We start from the raw sequence: 18,283 nt of genomic DNA on the forward strand, positions 1-18,283 counted from the left end.
CTTCCTGGAGAGCTGGCCCTGGCTGCGATTCCCCATTCCACCTCTCACAGAATGTTTTGGGTTGGAAGGGACCTTAAAGATGATCTAGAATCATGGACCATCATCCATGGACCAACTCTGGATGTGAATGTAGGAGAACCCTCATGGAGCGAAGCACTGATGGAGCTTTGGTCCTTTAAACATCCCCATCCCTCCCTGTGCTGCTGTTCCACCAGACACTCCAGCCTGGTTTTGTTTGCAAAAGTACTCTTTCATCCCTCTGCCGGGGCTGCCCCATCCCTGGGAGTGTTCAGGACCAGGCTAGATGGAGTCTTGGAAGCAACCTGGTCCAGTGGAAGGTGCCTTTGCCCACGGCAACTTCTCTGAGCAACCTGTGCCAGGGCCTTACCATCCTCACAAAGAAGAATTTCTTCCCAATATCCCATCTAACCCTGCCCTCTGGCAGTGGGAAGCCATTCCCCCTTGTCCTGTCACTCCAGGCCCTTACAAAAGCACTTAGATACATCCATAAGGTCCCTTTGGGGGACAAGTTGTCTCTTCTCCAGGCTGAACAGTCCCAGCTCCCTCAGCCTTCCCTCGAAAGATGGACGCTCCAGTCCCCTCAGCTCTGGGGATGGGAATCTCATTCCCCAAACTCCGATGAAGCAGATGGCAGAGGCAGGACTGTGCCAGGGGCACAGCAGTGCTTTGGACCTGCAAGGAGGTGGCAGCCCATGCTGGTGGCTCCCGAGCACAGCTCTGCCCCACACACGCACCCCCACGGCACAGGCACAGGGCTTTCCCCCAAAGTGGGGCAGAGGACTGGTTTTTGCTGGGAAAGGCTGCCCAGTTCGTCCAGAGGGCCTGGCCAGGGCTCACTAGATGCCAACGTGCAGGTTTAGGAATGAGACGTTGCTGTAGAGCTCCGAGGAGACCGAGCTGCTCTCCAGGCTGCGTGTCCAGCCAGGCAGTGCGGAGGGAGAGTGGCCCTCCACGGAACCCTCACGCTCCAGCTGCCTAAGGAAGCAAAAAAAAAGAGAGAGATGCTAATTGCAAATGCTTCTATTGCCAACTCCACTCCCAAATGTCCTCTAGCAGTGATCCCAAAGATCCCAAAGACTGCCATCTCTGGACAGCCCCAAAGGGAATGTGAAGACAGACAAGGAACTGTACCATGGATTATAGAATCCAACGTTTGGGTTGGAAGGGACTTTGAAGACCATCTAGTCCAACTCCCTGCCATGGACAGGGACTCCTTCCACTAGACCAGCTTGCTTCCAATCCTGTCCAACCTGGCCTGGATGTGGCCTGTGGTCCAGGAAAACCCCTCACACAGGACAGTCCCTGTTTGCTGAAGAGTCATCAGCTCTACCAGGAGACCAAAGGCTCCTGAGTGTCCCCTGCTTCCAAAGATCCCCTGCTCCCAACCCCAGAGAGCAAACCCCCTCCTGCATTAGGTGCTGTGATGGTGGGGCCAGCTTATGGGACACGAGGTATTTAATCTATATTTAATCCCACTGTATTTAATCACAGGGAAGGGCATGAGCTCCAATTCTGAGCCTCAGTGGGACTGTCCCATCTTGGAGCCTAAAAGTGGATGCACAGCCACACAGGACAAGGCAAAAAAATGCATGGAAATGTGGGCACCAAGGGCAAAGAAGATTTAGAGAAGCCTGAACATGGAGCAGGTATCAGCGTGCAACCCTGAGAGGCAGGAGCAGAGGAGGGGGCTGGACAAGAAGGGATTCTGATGCTCCGGAGGGGACCTGAGGGAGGGAACAAGGAGAACAGGGAGCTCTGAGGGACAGGAAAGCTGGGATGTGAAGGGCTTTTGCTGGGGAGCTCATGAGCAGAAGCAGTGGAGGGAAGGGGAAGGCTGGAGGAAGATCAGCAGGGTTGGCCCCGTGCAGGGAGGAGCCTCGTGGGGACTTACGGCACGGCAGGGAACTTCCTGCGCAGCAGGTAGTCAATGACATCGGGATCTGTCTGGAACAGCCTCCTCAGGATGTCACACTGCATCTCTGGAGACACCTGGGGGCACACACGGACACACTTGCTCCTGGGGTCCCCCTCGGCAGGAGGATGAGCAGGGGCAGCCGAGGACAGTGGAAGGACTCCAGGACAATACGTGGTCGTGGACACACCATGTTGGTGTCACATCCCACACACCTCCCGGGCTCTCCAGGATCTCAGCCCCCGCTTTTCCCCCAGCAACCCTGGTCTTTTGGCTCCCCGCAGACCCCCAAAATTGCTATGAAGCTTTTTGACTGAAATGTCCCATTCTCCTAAACCTGTGGGGGCTCTTGTTGCCTGCAAGTATCCTGTGGGAGGGTGGAGAGAGGATGGGCACAAACCAAGGTGCAGCAGGGGCACCTCTGACAGGGACAAAAACCTTCCCCTGATGATGGTCCAGCCCTGGGACAGGACCTGGAGAGGTCACAGCTCTCCATCCCCGGAAAGAAGTAAAACCCAGCTGGATTGCAGCCCTGATCTGGCTGGTCTGGAGGCCCAGAGCTCTCTTCTTCCCATATGAGCCTTTATATGACTCTAAAAGAAGCTTTTGGGAATCCCAGGGCGATGCATCCCCCAGTATGAGATGAGCACTGCCTGACTCCTGCTGAAGAGTGGATCTGAAGTGGTCTCTCACTACCCTCACCACCTCTCCCTGCTGTTACATCTTGCCCACACCTGCCTGAGGCCTTGGCACTCCACCCCATGCCATCCTCTTCCAGCTCCTTCCCTATTCTAGGCTCTCCCATTTTTCAACTTCTTTCCCCCCTCATTGGGAGTCTGGGGGAGAAACAGCCCCCAGATGCCACCCCTGCTGTTGGCCAGATGTTCCCTGTCCCAGAGGAGCTTGATCAGGCATCACCAAGGTGGGAGGTGCCAGAGAAGAGGGGACCTCCACGGCACAGCCCTCAGCTGGCACCTAAATCAAGCCACCCTAAATCCGTATTTACACCGTGAGGAATGAGCCGTGTTCCCAAAGCCAACTAGAGCCACCTGCTCCTGGGCAGGGCTGTGAACACCCCCTTGCTCTGCTGCCACTGGGAGAGTTCAGAGGGAAGGGAGGTCTGGAGGAGCTGCCCTGAGGAGCCTCACCTACCATGAACAGGGCCTGGTGGTGCTCGATCAGCCTCTGGAGCACCAGGATTATGGCAGCGCTGTCCTCAAAGTTCAGGGCACCGGCGTCTTTCTCTCCAGGCTTCTCCTTCTGCAGGATGTTGGGACCAAAGACTGTGGCCAGGTTTGAAACTGTCATTTTATTCCCAGGAACCTAGCAAGGAAGCACAAAGGGAAACTGAGGATTATGGAAGTACCAGCATGGGATGTCCCAGGATATTGTCACCCACCCCAGGGCAGGAACATGAGCTGGTGGGTGGGGCTGGGGTGATGGTCTGGGTCCAGTTTGGTCCTCTCTGAGCTGGTGTCAGGACCAGCACAAAGGTGCTGAAGCACACGCTCATCCCCTCCTTGCCTCCATTCCCACATGTCTCACATTCCCAGCCCCTACCAAGGATCAATATTTCCCTATCAGCTCCCATTAGGGGACAAAACCAGCACCTGAATCACGGAGAGACTCAGAGCTGTCTGGAGAAATCAAAATCAACCTCAACATACAGTCACACAAGTGAGTTCATGGAACTGGGAGGTGAGAAACCAGAATTAGTCCACAAAAAATGCCCCTTGTGCTGCCTATGGACACACAGCCAGGTCTCTCTGGGGTTTTTGGCACCCTGAAAATCTCTGAGCCAGCCTGAGCCACACAGGCCTGTTGTGGACATGGGATTCATCCTGTCTTGACAGGACAAGAGGACATAGCCCCAAGCTGTGCCAGGGGAGGTTCAGGCTGGACATCAGGAGGAATTTCTTCACGGAAAGGGGTGTCAGGCATTGGAAGGGGCTGTCCAGGGAGGTGGTGGAGTCCCCATCCCTGCAGATGGACTGGAGGAACACCTGGATGTGGCCCTCAGTGCTCTGGTCCGGGTGACAAGGTCACCCAGGTGATCAGTCACAGGTTGGATTCGGTGATCCTGGAGGGCTTTTCCAACCTAAATGATTCTGTGATGGATTTGGTTTTTCCAGAGGGTTCACCTAGGCCTGCAGCAGCTCTGCTCGGTTCTAACCACTGCAGCCTGAGCACCCCTTCCCCACGCAGTGGTTCCCTTTGGATCAGCCTCACCTCCTGGCCATCAGCATCCCAGGAGCGCTCAGCATGCCGGGCCACCTCTCCAAGGAACTGCAGGAGCCGGTGCAGGGTGTCACTGTGGCAGGGGGGCAGCAGGAACAGAAGCAGCTGGAGGGCATCCAGCTGTGCTGGCCCCTCCATGGCTGGGCAGAGAGCAGCTGTTAGTGAGGATTCCAGCCTACCAGGCACTTCCAGCCCTCCTCTACACCCACGGGAAAGAGCTCGGGAGGAAGCCAGGCTGGTTCCCATCCTTCATCCCATGGGATGAGAGACCCCAGCAAGGGCTGTGATGTGATGGTGTTGTGCATTGCACAGCCCCACAGTCAAAGACTGTCCTGGTCCAGAGGGATTATTATAATCCAATTTTTAAAAAAATCCCCCAAACCCACAGATGAGAGTAACTGCCCATGGCAGTGCCAGGCAGCACCCATTGTCCATCCATCCATCCATCCCACCATTGTCCAGTGGTTTTGGAAAAGGAGGGTGGTGAGGAAGGATCCATCCCTGGAAGTGTCCAAGGCTGGGTTGGATGGGGCTTGGAGCAACCTGGGCTAGTGGAAGGTGTCCCTGCCCCTGGCAGGGGGTGGAATGAGATGGGCTTTAAGGTCCCTTCCAACCTAACCCATCCCATGACTCTGTGCAGTCTCCGCTCTGCAGGTACTCACTGGCTGTGCTGAGGAAGGCTCCATAGAGCTCTCTGGGAATCAGGGAATCCGGCATATCCCGAAGAAACTCTTTGAGCAGAGCAGCCACATCATGAACACTTTGATGCTCATCCAAAAAAACATCCAGCCCTTGGTCAAACTCCTCCCTCAGCTTAGAGATGGAAGAGATGAAGAGAATAACGCAACGGTCAGTTCTTACTCTTTGGAGGAGTCATCCTGTCAGGAGGGCTACTGCCATGGCAGGATACGAGGGTTGGCTACTCCCAGTGTCCCCCCAAAGCAGGGCACCCCAAAAAGGTGTGTCAGAGCCCAGCAGCCTTCTGCTGCCCTTCGGATGGGCCATGGGACCAGATGGAGCCCTTGGCTCTGAAGTGCCAACCAGGGGATGGAGGCTCGTCTGCCAAAGACAGGCTGGAGGGAAGGAGCTGGACTGGTCTCCTGGCTGGAAGAAGGACCCAGCAGCAGGACCGAGGCTGCCTGTGCTCCAGCATGTGCCTGGGATGTTTTAGACCTCTCCACACCAGTGCCTGTTCTATTCATCCCCATCCATACAAGCCTCTGACCTCTGGATGTGGTATGGCCACGAGGACGCAGTAAAAGTCTCCCTTTACCTGCTGAACTCTTTTCTTGGAGCTCCCAACACGGAAGATTCCCACTGTTTGGAGACCTGGGAGACAGGCAGGTTAGTGCTGTGCATCCCCACAGATCCCTGCCACCCCAGCTGGTCCTGGGAGCACCTCAGCACCATAGCAGGGGCTCTTGTGTGCACCCTTCCCTCTCCAGGCAGCGTGGGGAAAAGGAAAGGTTGTGGAGCTGCGAGATTTTCTGGGATTGTCTGTAGGCAAGGGAGGAGAGCTCATCCCTACAGTTGCTCTGAGGGAGGGCCTGGATGTGCAGTGGGAGTTAAGGCACCAGACATGGTCACTGATACACACAGTGACATTCCCTTCTGATGCAGCTTCCAGCCCAGAGGACTCTCCACAGGTGGCTCTTTGGGAGCATGGCCTGCCCCCGGAATTGTGGAATCATTTAAGGCTGGAAAAGACCTCCAAGATCATCAGATCCGACCTTCAAACGAATCCATGCCCACTAAACCAGCAGCCTCCTCCCACTCTGGGGAATGGCCAGGCTGGAATGTCCCAGCCCACCACACACAGTGGGTTTTTCCTGCCTCTCACGGGACCTACCGGAGGCACCCACGCCCTTACCGTGCGTCTCAATGTGTGTGCAGCACCTCTCCACGATCCGTGGGACCTGCCAGGTGATGGGGTTGAGGCTCAGCATCTTCTTCTTGCCCAGGACTCTCCGTGGGTCCAGTTCGTGGGGGTGTGAGAGCTGCAGTGCCTCCAGCAGCTTGGACACGTTGTCACTCAGGTCGGCGATGGAATCCACGGACATGGCCCCCTGGGATGGAGCAGAGGGGTGGCAGGAATGACCCCACAGATCCCAGTGCTCACTGCCACCTCAGAGGTTTGTGGGAAAAGGCAGCATCCCATTCCACCCCCTGCCATGGGCAGGGACACCTTCCACTGTCCCAGGTTGCTCCAAGCCCCGTCCAACCTGGCCTTGGACACTTCCAGGGATGGGGCAGCCACAGCTTCTCTGAACAACCTGTGCCAGGGCCTCCCCACCCTCACAGGGGAGAATTTCTTCTCCATATCTGATATAAACCGACCCTCCTGACCCTGAAATGTCCTCCTGGTAACCCTGGCTCAGTAAGAGCTCAGCTGGTGAAGATCCTCCCACCTCTCACAGTCCCTCTCCAGGGGGAGAAGGGCCATTCTCATTTCCCTGAGGGCAACCTGGGATCAGCCCTGCATGGAGCACGACTGACTTACATTTGTTAAGAAAAGACCCAGGAAAACCCCATTTCTTGCTGAATTCAGACCCCCCCTCCTACAGCACCATCACAGCCCGTTTTGGGACCGCACCCTTCGCTGGCTCCAGAAGCTCTTGTCCGGAAGAGTTGGGGAAAGCGGCTCCTCTGGGAAGCCCCCATCAGGTGCTCGGACACAGCTTGGGCCCATCCCAGATTTCTTCTGCCTCTGAGCCCGAAACCTGGTCACCGTGGCCTCCACCTCCAGGCAGAGCCGGCGACTCTTCCCCACGGCTTCCTGGAGCTGCCGGTGGGTGCGGTCGTTGGCAATGACCTGGGAGAGCGGGATCCCGAAGGCGTGAGGAGAGCAGTCTGGGGAACAACGCGGGAGAAAGGGAAAAGCGTCACCGGGGAGGGAGCTGCACTCAGTCCAGGTTTCCTGCCCCCAGGAGCAGGTGGGAAGAGCATTCCCAAGGGCCCAGGCAAACCCGGAGGAGGCCGCTGCCCCTGGAAAGCACCAGGGCGCTGTGTGGTGGGACCCTGAGTGCCAGAGATCTGAGCAGGGAGGGCATGGCATGGGAAATGGGATGCTGGAGGAAGAGGAAAGAGACACAGGGGAGCTGGGAAGGAAAACTGGTCTCCATCAGAGAGCCTGTTGGAGCCTGTCCCAGTTTTTCCTGGGCTTTTTTTCATATTACTGGTTCCAACCCCATGAAGATGCCATGGTACCTATGAAGCAAAGACTTCATAAATCACCAGAAATATCCAAACCAAAAGATTCTTCCCAAATTCTAACCTTCCAGTTTTCTACAGGGTTTGTCTCAGCTACATCTGCTGACATAGAACAGCCTTGGTATTAGTGGTATTCTTCCCAAGTAACTGTCCCTCTCCATCCCTCTGACAAGGAGAGCTCTCCTCACCCCCAGACTCTGCACTACCCCGGGAGCACAAGCCACAAATCCATTTAGTAAAATATGAGACAATAATTTCAATAGTTTCCTTGAGTTGGCTTTGTACTGGTGTGGGGAAGCTCATTCCCACCTGGCTCTGCTCTAGGATTCTGGGTTCCCCGGGGCTGTCACTGAAATCCTTCAAGGGATGATAAAATGGAACTGGAAGCAGCGAGACTGGGGCAAAATGGGCAGATAGAAACATTTATATGCAACATTTATAAACAGCACATATTCCATCCTTCCAGGCTCCGTCACGTTCGTGCTGTTCCACCTCACTCCAAAAACAGCAAAACAACCTGGGATGAAGCAACCTGCTGGATTCAGGCACCTCCCAGCTCACCCCACCAAAAATCACCAATTCCACTTGAGAGCAGGGACCAAACCCCAGGGAAAGGGGAGGCTGCTCACCTTTCCTCTCCTTTGAGAAGCTCTCCAGCTTCTGCCGGATGGATTTGCTGCCTTTGGGTCCATCTAGGAGGAGAAGAGAAGGTGAAGGTTGGGCACCAGGATCATGGGGCTGGTTCAGCATGGGCTCTCCTCACAGACACCTGTCTCTCTGGAGCCTCTGGATGTGGGGGTGTGGTGATGGCCACAGCCCTGAGGGATCCATGAGTCCCATGGGATGCCTGGGGAACAGTCCTGGGGATGGGCATCATCCTCCTCAGGTGAAGGGATGGAGGGACTGGCACTCAGGTACCAGGACCCCATGGCACTACACGAGGAATGCGGCCCAGAAAGGCTTTTGGGAATGTTTTAGAGGGCACAGACATATGAAGTTGGACAAAAAACCATCACCTATCCCAGCCTGGACTCCCATGTTGCACATCCAGCAGCAACGAACTGACAACTCAGTCACTGCACACCTTAAATCCTTCAAGAACACATAGAATCACAGAATCAGCTGGGTTGGAAGGGACCTCTGAGATCATCAAGTCCAACCCTTGATCCAACCCCACTGTGGTTCCCAGCCCATGGCACTGATGCCACATCCAGTCTGTCCTTAAACACCTCCAGGGACGGAGAATCCACCCCTTCCCTGGGCAGCCCATTCCAATGGCTGAGCACCCTCTCTGGAAAGAATTCCTTCCTAATATCCAACCTAAACCTCCCCTGGCACAGCTGAAGACCCAGCCCTCTTGTCTTGCTGATGGTTGCCTGGGAAAAGAGACCAAACCCCCCCCCCCGGCTCCCCCCTCCTGTCAGGGAGTTGCAGAGAGTGAGGAGGTCTCCCCTGAGCCTCCTCTTCTCCAGGCTGAGCCCCCCCAGCTCCCTCAGCCTCTCCTCACAGCACTTGTGCTCCAGTCCCTTCCCCAGCCTCGTTGCTCTTCTCTGGACCTGCTCCAGCCCCTCCATGTCCTTCCTGAGCTGAGGGCCCAGAGCTGGACACAGCACTCCAGGGGTGGCCTCACCAGCGCTGAGTCCAGGCCAACAATCACTTCCTTGGACCTGTTGGCCACCCTGTTCCTGAGCCAGGCCAGGATCCATTGGCCCTCTTGTCCCCCTGGGCACACTCTGGCTCCTGTTCAGCTCCCTGTCCATCCCCACTCCCAGCTCCCTTCCTGCCTGGCTGCTCTCCAGCCCCTCTGGCCCAGCCTGGAGCTGCCGGGGGTTGTTGTGGCCAAAGGGCAGGACCCGGCCCTTGGCCTGGTTGAACCTCATCTCCTTGGAATCAGCCCATGGATCCAGCCTGTCCTGGTCCCTCTGCAGAGCCCTCCTGCCTTCCAGCAGATCAACACTCCCCCCCAGCTTGGTGTCAGCTGCAAATTTGCTGATGGGGGACTCAATCCCCTCATCTAAATCATCAATAAAGACATTAAACAGAACTGGGCCCAGCACTGATCCCTGGAGGATCAGTGACCGGCTGCCAACTGGATGCAGCCCCGTTCCCCACCACCCTCTGGGTCCAGCCCTCCAGCCAGTTCCTGACCCAGCACAGGGTGCCCCTGGCCAAGCCGTGGCTGCAGCTTTTTCAGGAGTGTGCTGTGGGAGACAGTGTCCAAGGCTTTGCTGAAGTCCAGGTAGACCCATCCACAGCCTTCCCCTCATCCACCATCACCCTGTTCTGGGTCGTGCTCCTCATTCCTAAGCAATTCTCTTCATAGGAACAGATTATATCTAGTTGTTTGGGTTATTTTGTAAGATTTAGAGGAAAGTTGTGACAGCTGGAATGAGGAACATGAGTGTAGAAGCCAAAAAAATTATCCAGCAGCACATTAACCAGCCAGGAAGGAAATACTGGGTTTGGGGGGGGGGGGGTGGCACTGCACTACTCCCTAGAGAAGCCACTGCTGCAGGGTGTCACTGCAAATGGGATCACAACAGCCCAAAATAAAATGAAATATAAAAAGAACCAGGATGTTTGTGGTCAAAGTCCCTCAGGGACTGTTGCTGCAGCCCTGGAGCAACTGGAGCTCTGGGAGGGAGAGGGGAACTTTGTTGGACTCTTCTTGAAGCCATTTCATGAATGAAGTTTCATTTCATGGTGCGAAACCTTACCGATAGTAATTAAGACAGGAAACCAAACTCGGGGGTCACTTGCTGCCCAGGATGAGGCTGGGCATTGGGAAATGCTCCATCCCTGGGAGAGGTCCCCAGAGACTGCAGGGACTCCATCCTTGGGAGGTCCCAGCCCCAGCTGCCCTGGTACTGGTGACAGCCCTGCTGAAGTGATGGGGGGACTGGAAACTCTGAGCTCCCTCTGCTGGTACCCCATGACCCCAGAGGTGGTGAGCTGGAGGCACCCCCTGCCCTGCTGGGATGCCAAAATATGGCCCAGGGCAGAGGAGGCACATCAAGGGGGTAAATGTGGGAAGGAGTCAGTGGAAGCCCAGCTCACTGAGTTTGCTGTGAGGACGTTGGGGGACACAGGCAGCCCTGGGAACCCCGACAGGGCCTCTATGCTCAGTCCCTGTGGAGCTCCTAAATTTATCCACCCATTAATCTCCCAGCGCGTCTTCCAGTCTCACATAAGCTCCTTCCCAGCACTGGGAATTTGTGCTGGATGTGGATCCAAACAGCAAAGCCTGTCCCAACCCAGCGGCACTCAGGCAATCCCAGTGGGGACCTCGCCAAGCCATCACATCTGGTTTGGGTTAGGGGGAGACTGGAGGCAGACACGGGCAGGGTCACATTCTCACACTCCTGTGGACATGCAAACCCCTTCCAAAGGCTGACTGAGCCCCTGGGGCTCAGACCAAAGCAGGAATGAAAAACAAAATGGACCAAAATGTGTCACAAATGTCTTTCTGTAACCATCATCCCGCAGACGGGAGTGGGGACGTGCACCATTAATGGCTCAGCCTCAGCCCTCCTTGGGCCTTAGTTTCCGTCCTCTCCCACCCTCTCCACTCCCTCCCACCCTGTACCTCTGTCCAGGCTGAAATCCCCCACGAGCAGCTTCTCCTGCAGCCGGTACAGGGCGAGCTCCTGCAGACTGGCCCTTTCCAGCTCCGACAGGCTCTGCAGGGCCACGGGCTGCATCCCAGGGGCCTGGCACAGCAGCCGAGACAAAGGTCCTCTGGAAAACACACATATGTGAAATAAAAGAGTCAGGAGCACACGGCAGGGATGCCAGCTTTCGGAGAGAAGCTGCTGGAAACAGCCCAGGGAGTCTCTGCAGGAGACACTTGTCCCTCCATCACCTCTCTGAAGAGCCAGTGGGGCTGCAGGTGCCCTGGACACACCATCCCACTTTGACTTTCCAAGCAAGGGCCTTGGAGGCATCAAAGGAAGAGATTTAGACTGGATATTAGGGAGAAATTCTTCCCTGAAAGATATATGAGGCACAAACTCTGGCTGCCCCATCCCTGCAAGTGTCTAAGGCCAGGTTGAACAGGGCTTGGAGCAACCTGGGACAGTGGAAGGTGTGCCTGCATGGAACGAGATGAGCTTTGAGGTCCCTCCCAAGACAAACAATTCCATGATTCTATGATTCACCTCTTGTAAATCACAACTGCACGTCACCAGATCTCCCTTTTACCCCCAGCACAGGCTGGACCACAGCCCACAGCCCTGCACCAACACCCCATCCCCTCTCCCACACCTTTGGGGAGCCCTCCCCGTTGTGTGCAGCCTCCAGAAGAGCCCATACAGGGACGTGGACCCTCACCCCACACTGACCTGGGTGCCTCCAGCCCGGTGCCTCCTGTGCCACAGGCCTGGCACCCGGCACAGCCTGGCACAGTCCAAAGAGCAACGACAGCAGCAGATGAAAAACAGGGCCGAGGGCGGAGTACAGGCTGTGAATGGAGCCTCCCCAAAGAGGGCTTGAGGCAGGAATGAAAAATACATGCCTGGAAGTCTCCAGGGATGAGGGTGAGACACCCAGGAATGGGAAAGGTCTCCCGTGTCAGCCCCAGCACAGTGCTGGCCACCCCCAGCCCCTGGGGTTGGTTCTTTTTGGTCGGGTTTTCAATTTCAATTCCCTGAGGTATTTAGAAAGTTACATAAATTTAAGAAGGAAATAAATATAAAACAGTTGTTTGGAGCTCGTCAGAAGGGCACAGCAAAAAGGAAATTCAGCTACATCACAGCATCCCAAGCTGGTTTGGGTTGGAAGAGATGTTAAAGCCCATCCAGTCCCACCCCCTGCCGTGGGCAGGGACACCTTCCACTAGCCCAGGTTGCTCCAGGCCCTGTCCAACCTGGCCTTGGACACTTCCAGGGATGGGGCAGCCACAGCTTCTCTGAGCAACCTGTGCCAGGGCCTCCCCACCCCCACAGGGAAGAATTCCTTCCCAGTATCTCATCTAACCCTGCCCTCTGGCAGAGTAAAATAAATGCAATATAGGGGGTTTTTTTACTCCCATCCTGCTCCCCTGGGACAGCCCGGCTGGGGAGGGCACAGCTGACACCTTGTCTGTGACAGCTGAGAGCATCTCCGTGTGCCAGGGACAGCTCCTGCGCCTCTGCCACATCTGGAGCAAAGGAGGAGCAGCAGCGCTGCCAGTCGGGAGCTCCTGGCAGGACAGAGCAGCTCCACTGCAGCTGGGCGGACGGACAAATCCCCGGAGAGACACCCCCGAAGGGAATTACCTTCGTGCAGGTGAAGCGCCGCGCTCCGGCAGAGCCCGCAGGCACAGCCCCTGCCTGAGCAGAGTCCCGGAGGATGCGGCTGCCGCGGGGTGAGGAGGAGAAGGAATCCCGGCTGGGAGAGGGAGCAGCAGAGGGAAGGCAGGAAGGAGAAGTCCGGACAAGCTGCTGCTTATCTGCCCGACCGCAGGCGCCATGAGAAGAGCCCAGCGATGTGCCCCCACCGCTGGTGCTCCCAAAATTCATCCTTCAGGAGTTAACCCCAAATGCCTGCCCCTGCTTCTTGCTCCAGCTGCGGGTTTATGCCCTGAGAACAGGTGAAATGGGGAAAAGCAGCCCCAGCCTGGCAGAGCAGCAGCTCTGTGGGTGTCTCTGCTGGGGACAGGGGTGGGTGATCCCTGCAGAGCCCTGTGGGACAGGAGGGCTCCCTCAGCCTGGGCAGGCACCAGGGCTCCCCGCAGGAAGGGAAATGCTGCTCACAGCAGGGGCAAAGCCAGAGCCCCGCAAATCCTCCTTCACGGGGATGCCAGAGCAGGAATCTTACTAACTCGAAAAGAGCAGTAGGGCTTCCTTATGGAATCTCACGGGGAGAAGCTCAGTCAAGCCGCCCCTTCCATTCCCAAGGATTTGTGGCTGCTCTGCCAGTTTCAGCAGCAAAGTTCCTCTCTTCCCAGCTGGAAAAAAGAGCCCACATTTACCTTCCCTGTGTCCTCTCACAGCAGGACCAGCAGCTCTTGGAGCTCCTGGCTCTTCCTTCCTTTCACAGCAGCGTCTCCACTGTGGCTCTGGGGTCCCTTCCCAGCCCACAGGCAGGAGGAGAAGCAGGGAAGTGCTGGAGAGGAGCTGCCACAGCCGAGAGGAGGAGAGGGCGGATGAGAATGTGAATTTTCTGCCAAAAGAAACGAGAGCCAGAAGCAGCGTGTGGAGAGAGGGCAGGGTTAGATGGAAGGAGCCGCGCTTCCCACGCCGGACACTGTGCCTTGGCCGGGACCGACCATTGCTCAGTCCCTTCCATCCTGAGCTTTCCCATCCATTTGCACCAGGACACCCACCGGAGCGCTGGCTGTTCCAGCAGGTGGAACCTGAACTGGGAATGTGCTGCCTGGACTGGTCAGTGCGGGCCAAGCAGATGGTTTCCACCTCAGCTCTCCATGCAGACCTTCCCACTGCTCCATCACGGCATCTTCCCAGTGATCGTGTCTCCAGCGGAGCCTGGCACAGGCAGGGCACAGGAATGCCCTCCACACCCACCACGGGCCTGCGGGATGCAGAGTCCCTGCACTGAGAAGCTCCCAGGCCAGACAGGATGGATCTACAGCTCACAGGTTTGTCCCTGGGGGGTTACAGACCCTGGAGAGCCTCACAAACCTACAGCGACCCACAAAACACATGTTAACACCCAAAATTGGCACCTCCTTGCCTGCTAACACACCCAGGAGCTCCCTGGGGACCACAGCCATGACGTGGTGATGATCGTGGAGTGGCTTGGGTTGGAAGGGACCTTGAAGCTCATCTCATCCCACCCCCTGCCGTGGGCAGGGACACCTTCCACTGTCCCAGGTTGCTCCAAGCCCCGTCCAACCTGGTCTGGAACACTTCCAGGGATGGGGCAGCCCCAGCTTCTGTGGGCAACACATGCCCAGCTCTGCATCTCCAGAGCATCATTCCCCAGGAGGGAAGGCTCCCTTTCACCCTTGACACCTCCTGCTTCTTTGGGCCCCCGCTCTGCCCTTCCTGCTGCCTGAGGGACCTCTGGCTCTCCCGATCCAGCAGCCACCAGTCACCACCAGCTCCCTTCCCCAAGGCAGCTCCATTTTGAGGCCACAGCCCCACTTGTAGCTTCCTCCCAAACACACAGCCAAGGCACAGAACCCCCTCCAGAGGCAGCTGCACCCTGGGGGGGGCTGCCCAGTTCTTTTTTCTCTGCCATCACCGCACTGCCCGTCCTTGTCACCAGTATAAACTGGTGCTGCTGAGACACATCCACCCCAACACTGCCACAATCTGCAAAGTCCAGCTGCTCTGAGGGAGGAAAGAGGTCGTGAATCCCAAATCCACTGCCTGAGGAAGACATCATCAGAGAGGCTGCAGAGGAAGCAGGGAGCTCTCAACACTCACAAGGAAGGTGAAGCCCCATGGTGGTGGAAGACTTGGGATGGAGCATGGCAGAGGACCTGGGATGGAGCATGGTAGAGGACCTGGGATGGAGCCCCTCCTCTTCCCTGGCAGGCAACAAACACTAGACAAAGCAAGGGAAGCAGCAGGGCCAAGATTTGCCCATTAAAAAAATGTTTATTCCTTAAAAATACAGCATTCGTCTGCAAGGACACAACTATCCAGAACATTCTTTTAAAGGGTTTTCATCTGCTCCTTGTGTGGCAAGCACTGGGTGTCAGGAGCAGAGAGAGCAACAGCCCACCTGGGAGCAGCCTGGTCCCAATGGGAAGGTCCCTGTCACCCACCCCTGCACCCAAGCAGGCTGTGGGCAGGGCTCTCACTGCTGTCCCAGTTCCAGGGGTGACCACTCCGAGCTCCCCCTGAAGATAGAGAGCGTTTGGCACCTGCAGTGGCACCTCACCTGCCTCCCTGCTGGCCAGGGAGCCCATCTGCAGGGTGGATTTCTCCTGGGGGAAACCTCAGTCCCTCTGAAAGGGACCTGGTAGGGAAAGATGGGAGAGGAGAGGCAGCAGGACCCTGCACTGCCCTGGCCCTGACTCGCTTCCACAGCACCAGCCATTGCTCTGTAGGTCCTGGCTCTGCCCCTTCCTGCTGCCCCCAGGAACAACCCCCTGACAGCCCCAGCCCTCCCAGCCCCACAGGAGGGGGCTCTGGCCTCCCAGGGTGGCCCATCCCCATCCCAGCTCCCACCCTGCAGCTGACAGAGACTGGGACCCAGCAAGTCCTTGTGCTGTGTGAGCTCCCACCCTGGGTTAGATCCAGCCCCCGGACCCACTCATCCCACTGGTGTCATGTCTGCCCCAGCTCCGGTGTGCTCCAGGCACTCAGGGCTCTGAAACAGTCCTGGTTCTGGAGTTTCTTCCCTGATTTTCCCAGGGACAGTCTCACTGAGCACACAGCACCCTGTCCTGTCTCCACCTGGCTGACCCCAAGGGACAGGGGGACACAGTGACAGGTTCCCACCTGGCACAATAGATGTGTCTCTCCCAGGACCATCCCAGCTCCCCCAGCACCTCGGGAAAACCGGTACCAGGCTCTGCCAGTGGAAGCAACGACAAGGATGACGGTTCAACTGGGTTAGAGGGTGAAGTTGCAGGAAGAAGTCTGAGGGATCCAGAGACACTTCAGGGCTAAGGGATCAGGAGCACAGGTATTGCCCTCCTCTATCCTTCCAGTTGCAGGGAATGACGAGGGGAGGAACAGGCAGGGCCAGCAGGTCAATACCTGACTCCAAGCCCAACATCAGCAGCAGATTTTTGGGTTTTTGGTGAGGGGTTGGTTTCAACACCAGGTGTTTGCTCTGTGCTGGAGACACCTGAAGTGTCCCTGTGCTCATGTGGGCAGCACCTCAGCCATGGCAGGGGACAGGGGGTGGACAACCCCCGGCAGCAAAGACACAAGAATTGTGGATGGGTCAGAAATCAGGGAAGCGCCCGAGAACAGGCACGTAGGAACTGGGGCTTCTCCCCCAAAAACGTGGTGGGATCAACAGCCCAACTGAAGGGCACCTACACCAATGGCCACCGTGTGGGGAACAGAGGAGGGGCTGGAAGTGTGCAGCTGGAAAACTGTGACACTTGCCATCACAGGAACACGTCAGGATGCCCTGCAGAACGGGAACACTTCAAGGAATGGCTGTGAGCTCTGCAGGTGACAGCAGGCTGGGCGGGCAGGAAAATCCGCAGGGATGTCTGGGCAGGCTGTTACCCTGCACCTCACCAACGTCTGCAGAGGGCTGGGGAGGAGCCTGGAAGGCACTGGGAGCATGAGGGACAGTGGTGGGAAGGTTCAGGAGCAGAGAAGTCTGTGCTGCTTGTAGCTCGGTCTCCAAAGCAAAGCAGGTGGAGAGGAATCGTGTGGTAAAAATCACCAAAACCCAGGCTGATGTAGCTTCTTTGCTCCACCCACATCCATAGAAAATAAAACACCCTTCCCATGTAAGAAATTTGTTACGGACTGACCCAGAGCACAAGTGGCACTGCCAGAATCCCCCCCTGGCTCCCAGAGGCTCTGCCCCCACCTCAACTTAACTGCTAACAGGGAAAACAGCACGAAAAAGAACCAACTCCTTGGCTCTGAGAGCCCTGAGCCATCTGAATCTTCTATCTAAACATACCTCAGGTTTTAGTCATAGAAATGGCTAAAAAATGCCTTTTTTTTTTTCCCCCTTTTGGTGATCCAGAAAATGCCTCTTTGTTGTTGCTTCAGGACAGTCTATGGCTGGTAGTCTATGACAGTTCCTGCTGGTAGGAAGCTTGAGGGGGAAGAATTTGGGCACACAAACACATACAACATTGGCAGAACAGAGTTGACACGCCGGGCTTCAAAGGGTCAGGCAGGAGCTTTTTTTCCCCAAATATATTGAACAGCACTTGCCCATTAACAAATAACTGATCAAAGGAGCTGCAGAACTTGAGAGTTCTTCCAGTGGTGGCTCCAGACTTTGTTTCACTTACACATTGTACCCCGGGGCCATGGAGCGTGCGAGGGAATCATCGGGAACAGGGGGAACAGCATCCTGGGTTTTCTCGGTGTCCACATCCTGCTGTTTTCAGCATTAAGTCAAAAGCTCAAGTCATTTTCAACCCATCAAAGCCACAAAACTTCCACCTCTTCTCCAAGCTGGCCCCAACCCCGCTCAGCTCCTGCCGGAACGTGTTCTGGAGTCGCGTCATGAGAACTTCCACTTCCGCCGTGCAGATCTGTAGGAACATAAGGAAAACATGACTAAAAACGGAGATGGAAGCCCTGTGATGACTGGAGATACTCAAACTCAAATGGTTTAACTGCTGAAGTTCATCTGGGCTTTCCCTGGATTCGTGGGGATAATGTTGGGACACGGTGAGTTGTGCTGCTGTCCCGCTTTGGGGTGAGACGGCTGCAAGGATGAACACTGGAAGTCAGGGTAAAGGGACTGTCTGGATTTTTTTCCCCTGTGGATAATGGATTAAAACCTCCCAGGTATTTAAGTCACTGAACAGGGAGCACTTTTACCTTTTTTTAAGTCCCACATGTCTGATGGCGCAGGAGCTGCTCCAACAGAGCCAAGTGGGGTTGCATCGGTGCAGAGAAGGAACCTGAGCAGGTGATTTGGGCAGTTTGTCAGCCCAAGGCCTTGCCAAGCCCCATTCAGGGCTACAGACAGCTTCTGAAGGGCTGTTTCATGCCTCCAAACTACCTTTGATCCTAATTTCTGTGCTCTCTGCTGACCTTCTTGGTGAGACTGATGGGCAGGGAACAGGGGGAAAGATATTCCTTGTCCTTTCCTGCTGGCAGCTTCAAGAAACCAGGTTGTACTTTCAGGTACTCCCTCTCCTTCTGCCTCATCTCAGGCCCAAAGATCTGCTAGAAATTAAGAATAACACCCAAACTAATTTGAGCTCCTGCAGGAGTGAAGAGGGAGACAAGAAGAGCTCATGAGGAACCCGAAGGACAAGCAGGAACATCTTCCAAGGGAGCAGGCACAAGAGCC

The 18,283-nt window shown here is 56.1% G+C and overlaps 2 protein-coding genes across 3 annotated transcripts in view; both read right to left on the reverse strand.

Annotated features, from left to right (window-relative positions):
- Window positions 1–415: 415 nt before the first annotated feature.
- Window positions 416–14,142, reverse strand: LOC114000838 (rho GTPase-activating protein 6-like). The gene is made up of 11 exons (XM_039387323.1): window positions 13,332–14,142; window positions 10,968–11,119; window positions 8,011–8,073; window positions 6,765–7,021; window positions 6,042–6,237; window positions 5,445–5,500; window positions 4,834–4,984; window positions 4,163–4,311; window positions 3,086–3,256; window positions 1,913–2,010; window positions 416–996 (listed from the first exon to the last, which is right to left on the reverse strand). The coding sequence occupies exons 2-11, from the start codon at window positions 11,080–11,082 to the stop codon at window positions 858–860; spliced, it is 1,395 nt and encodes a 464-aa protein (XP_039243257.1). The 5' UTR covers window positions 11,083–11,119; window positions 13,332–14,142; the 3' UTR covers window positions 416–857.
- Window positions 14,143–14,905: 763 nt separating this feature from the next.
- ENOX2 (ecto-NOX disulfide-thiol exchanger 2) overlaps window positions 14,906–18,283 on the reverse strand; it is a 29,874-nt gene continuing 26,496 nt past the window's right edge. For both annotated transcript variants that reach the window (XM_039387327.1, XM_039387328.1), the window contains exon 15: window positions 14,906–17,513. In XM_039387327.1, coding sequence (XP_039243261.1) covers window positions 17,382–17,513 — 132 coding nt within the window. In that variant the 3' untranslated portion in view covers window positions 14,906–17,381. The remainder of the gene's footprint in view (window positions 17,514–18,283) is intronic.

The sequence above is a fragment of the Pipra filicauda genome, unplaced genomic scaffold, assembly GCF_003945595.2.
Source record: "Pipra filicauda isolate LSUMZ 115617 unplaced genomic scaffold, ASM394559v2 scaffold554_size360964_pilon, whole genome shotgun sequence".
Lineage (NCBI taxonomy): Eukaryota > Metazoa > Chordata > Aves > Passeriformes > Pipridae > Pipra > Pipra filicauda.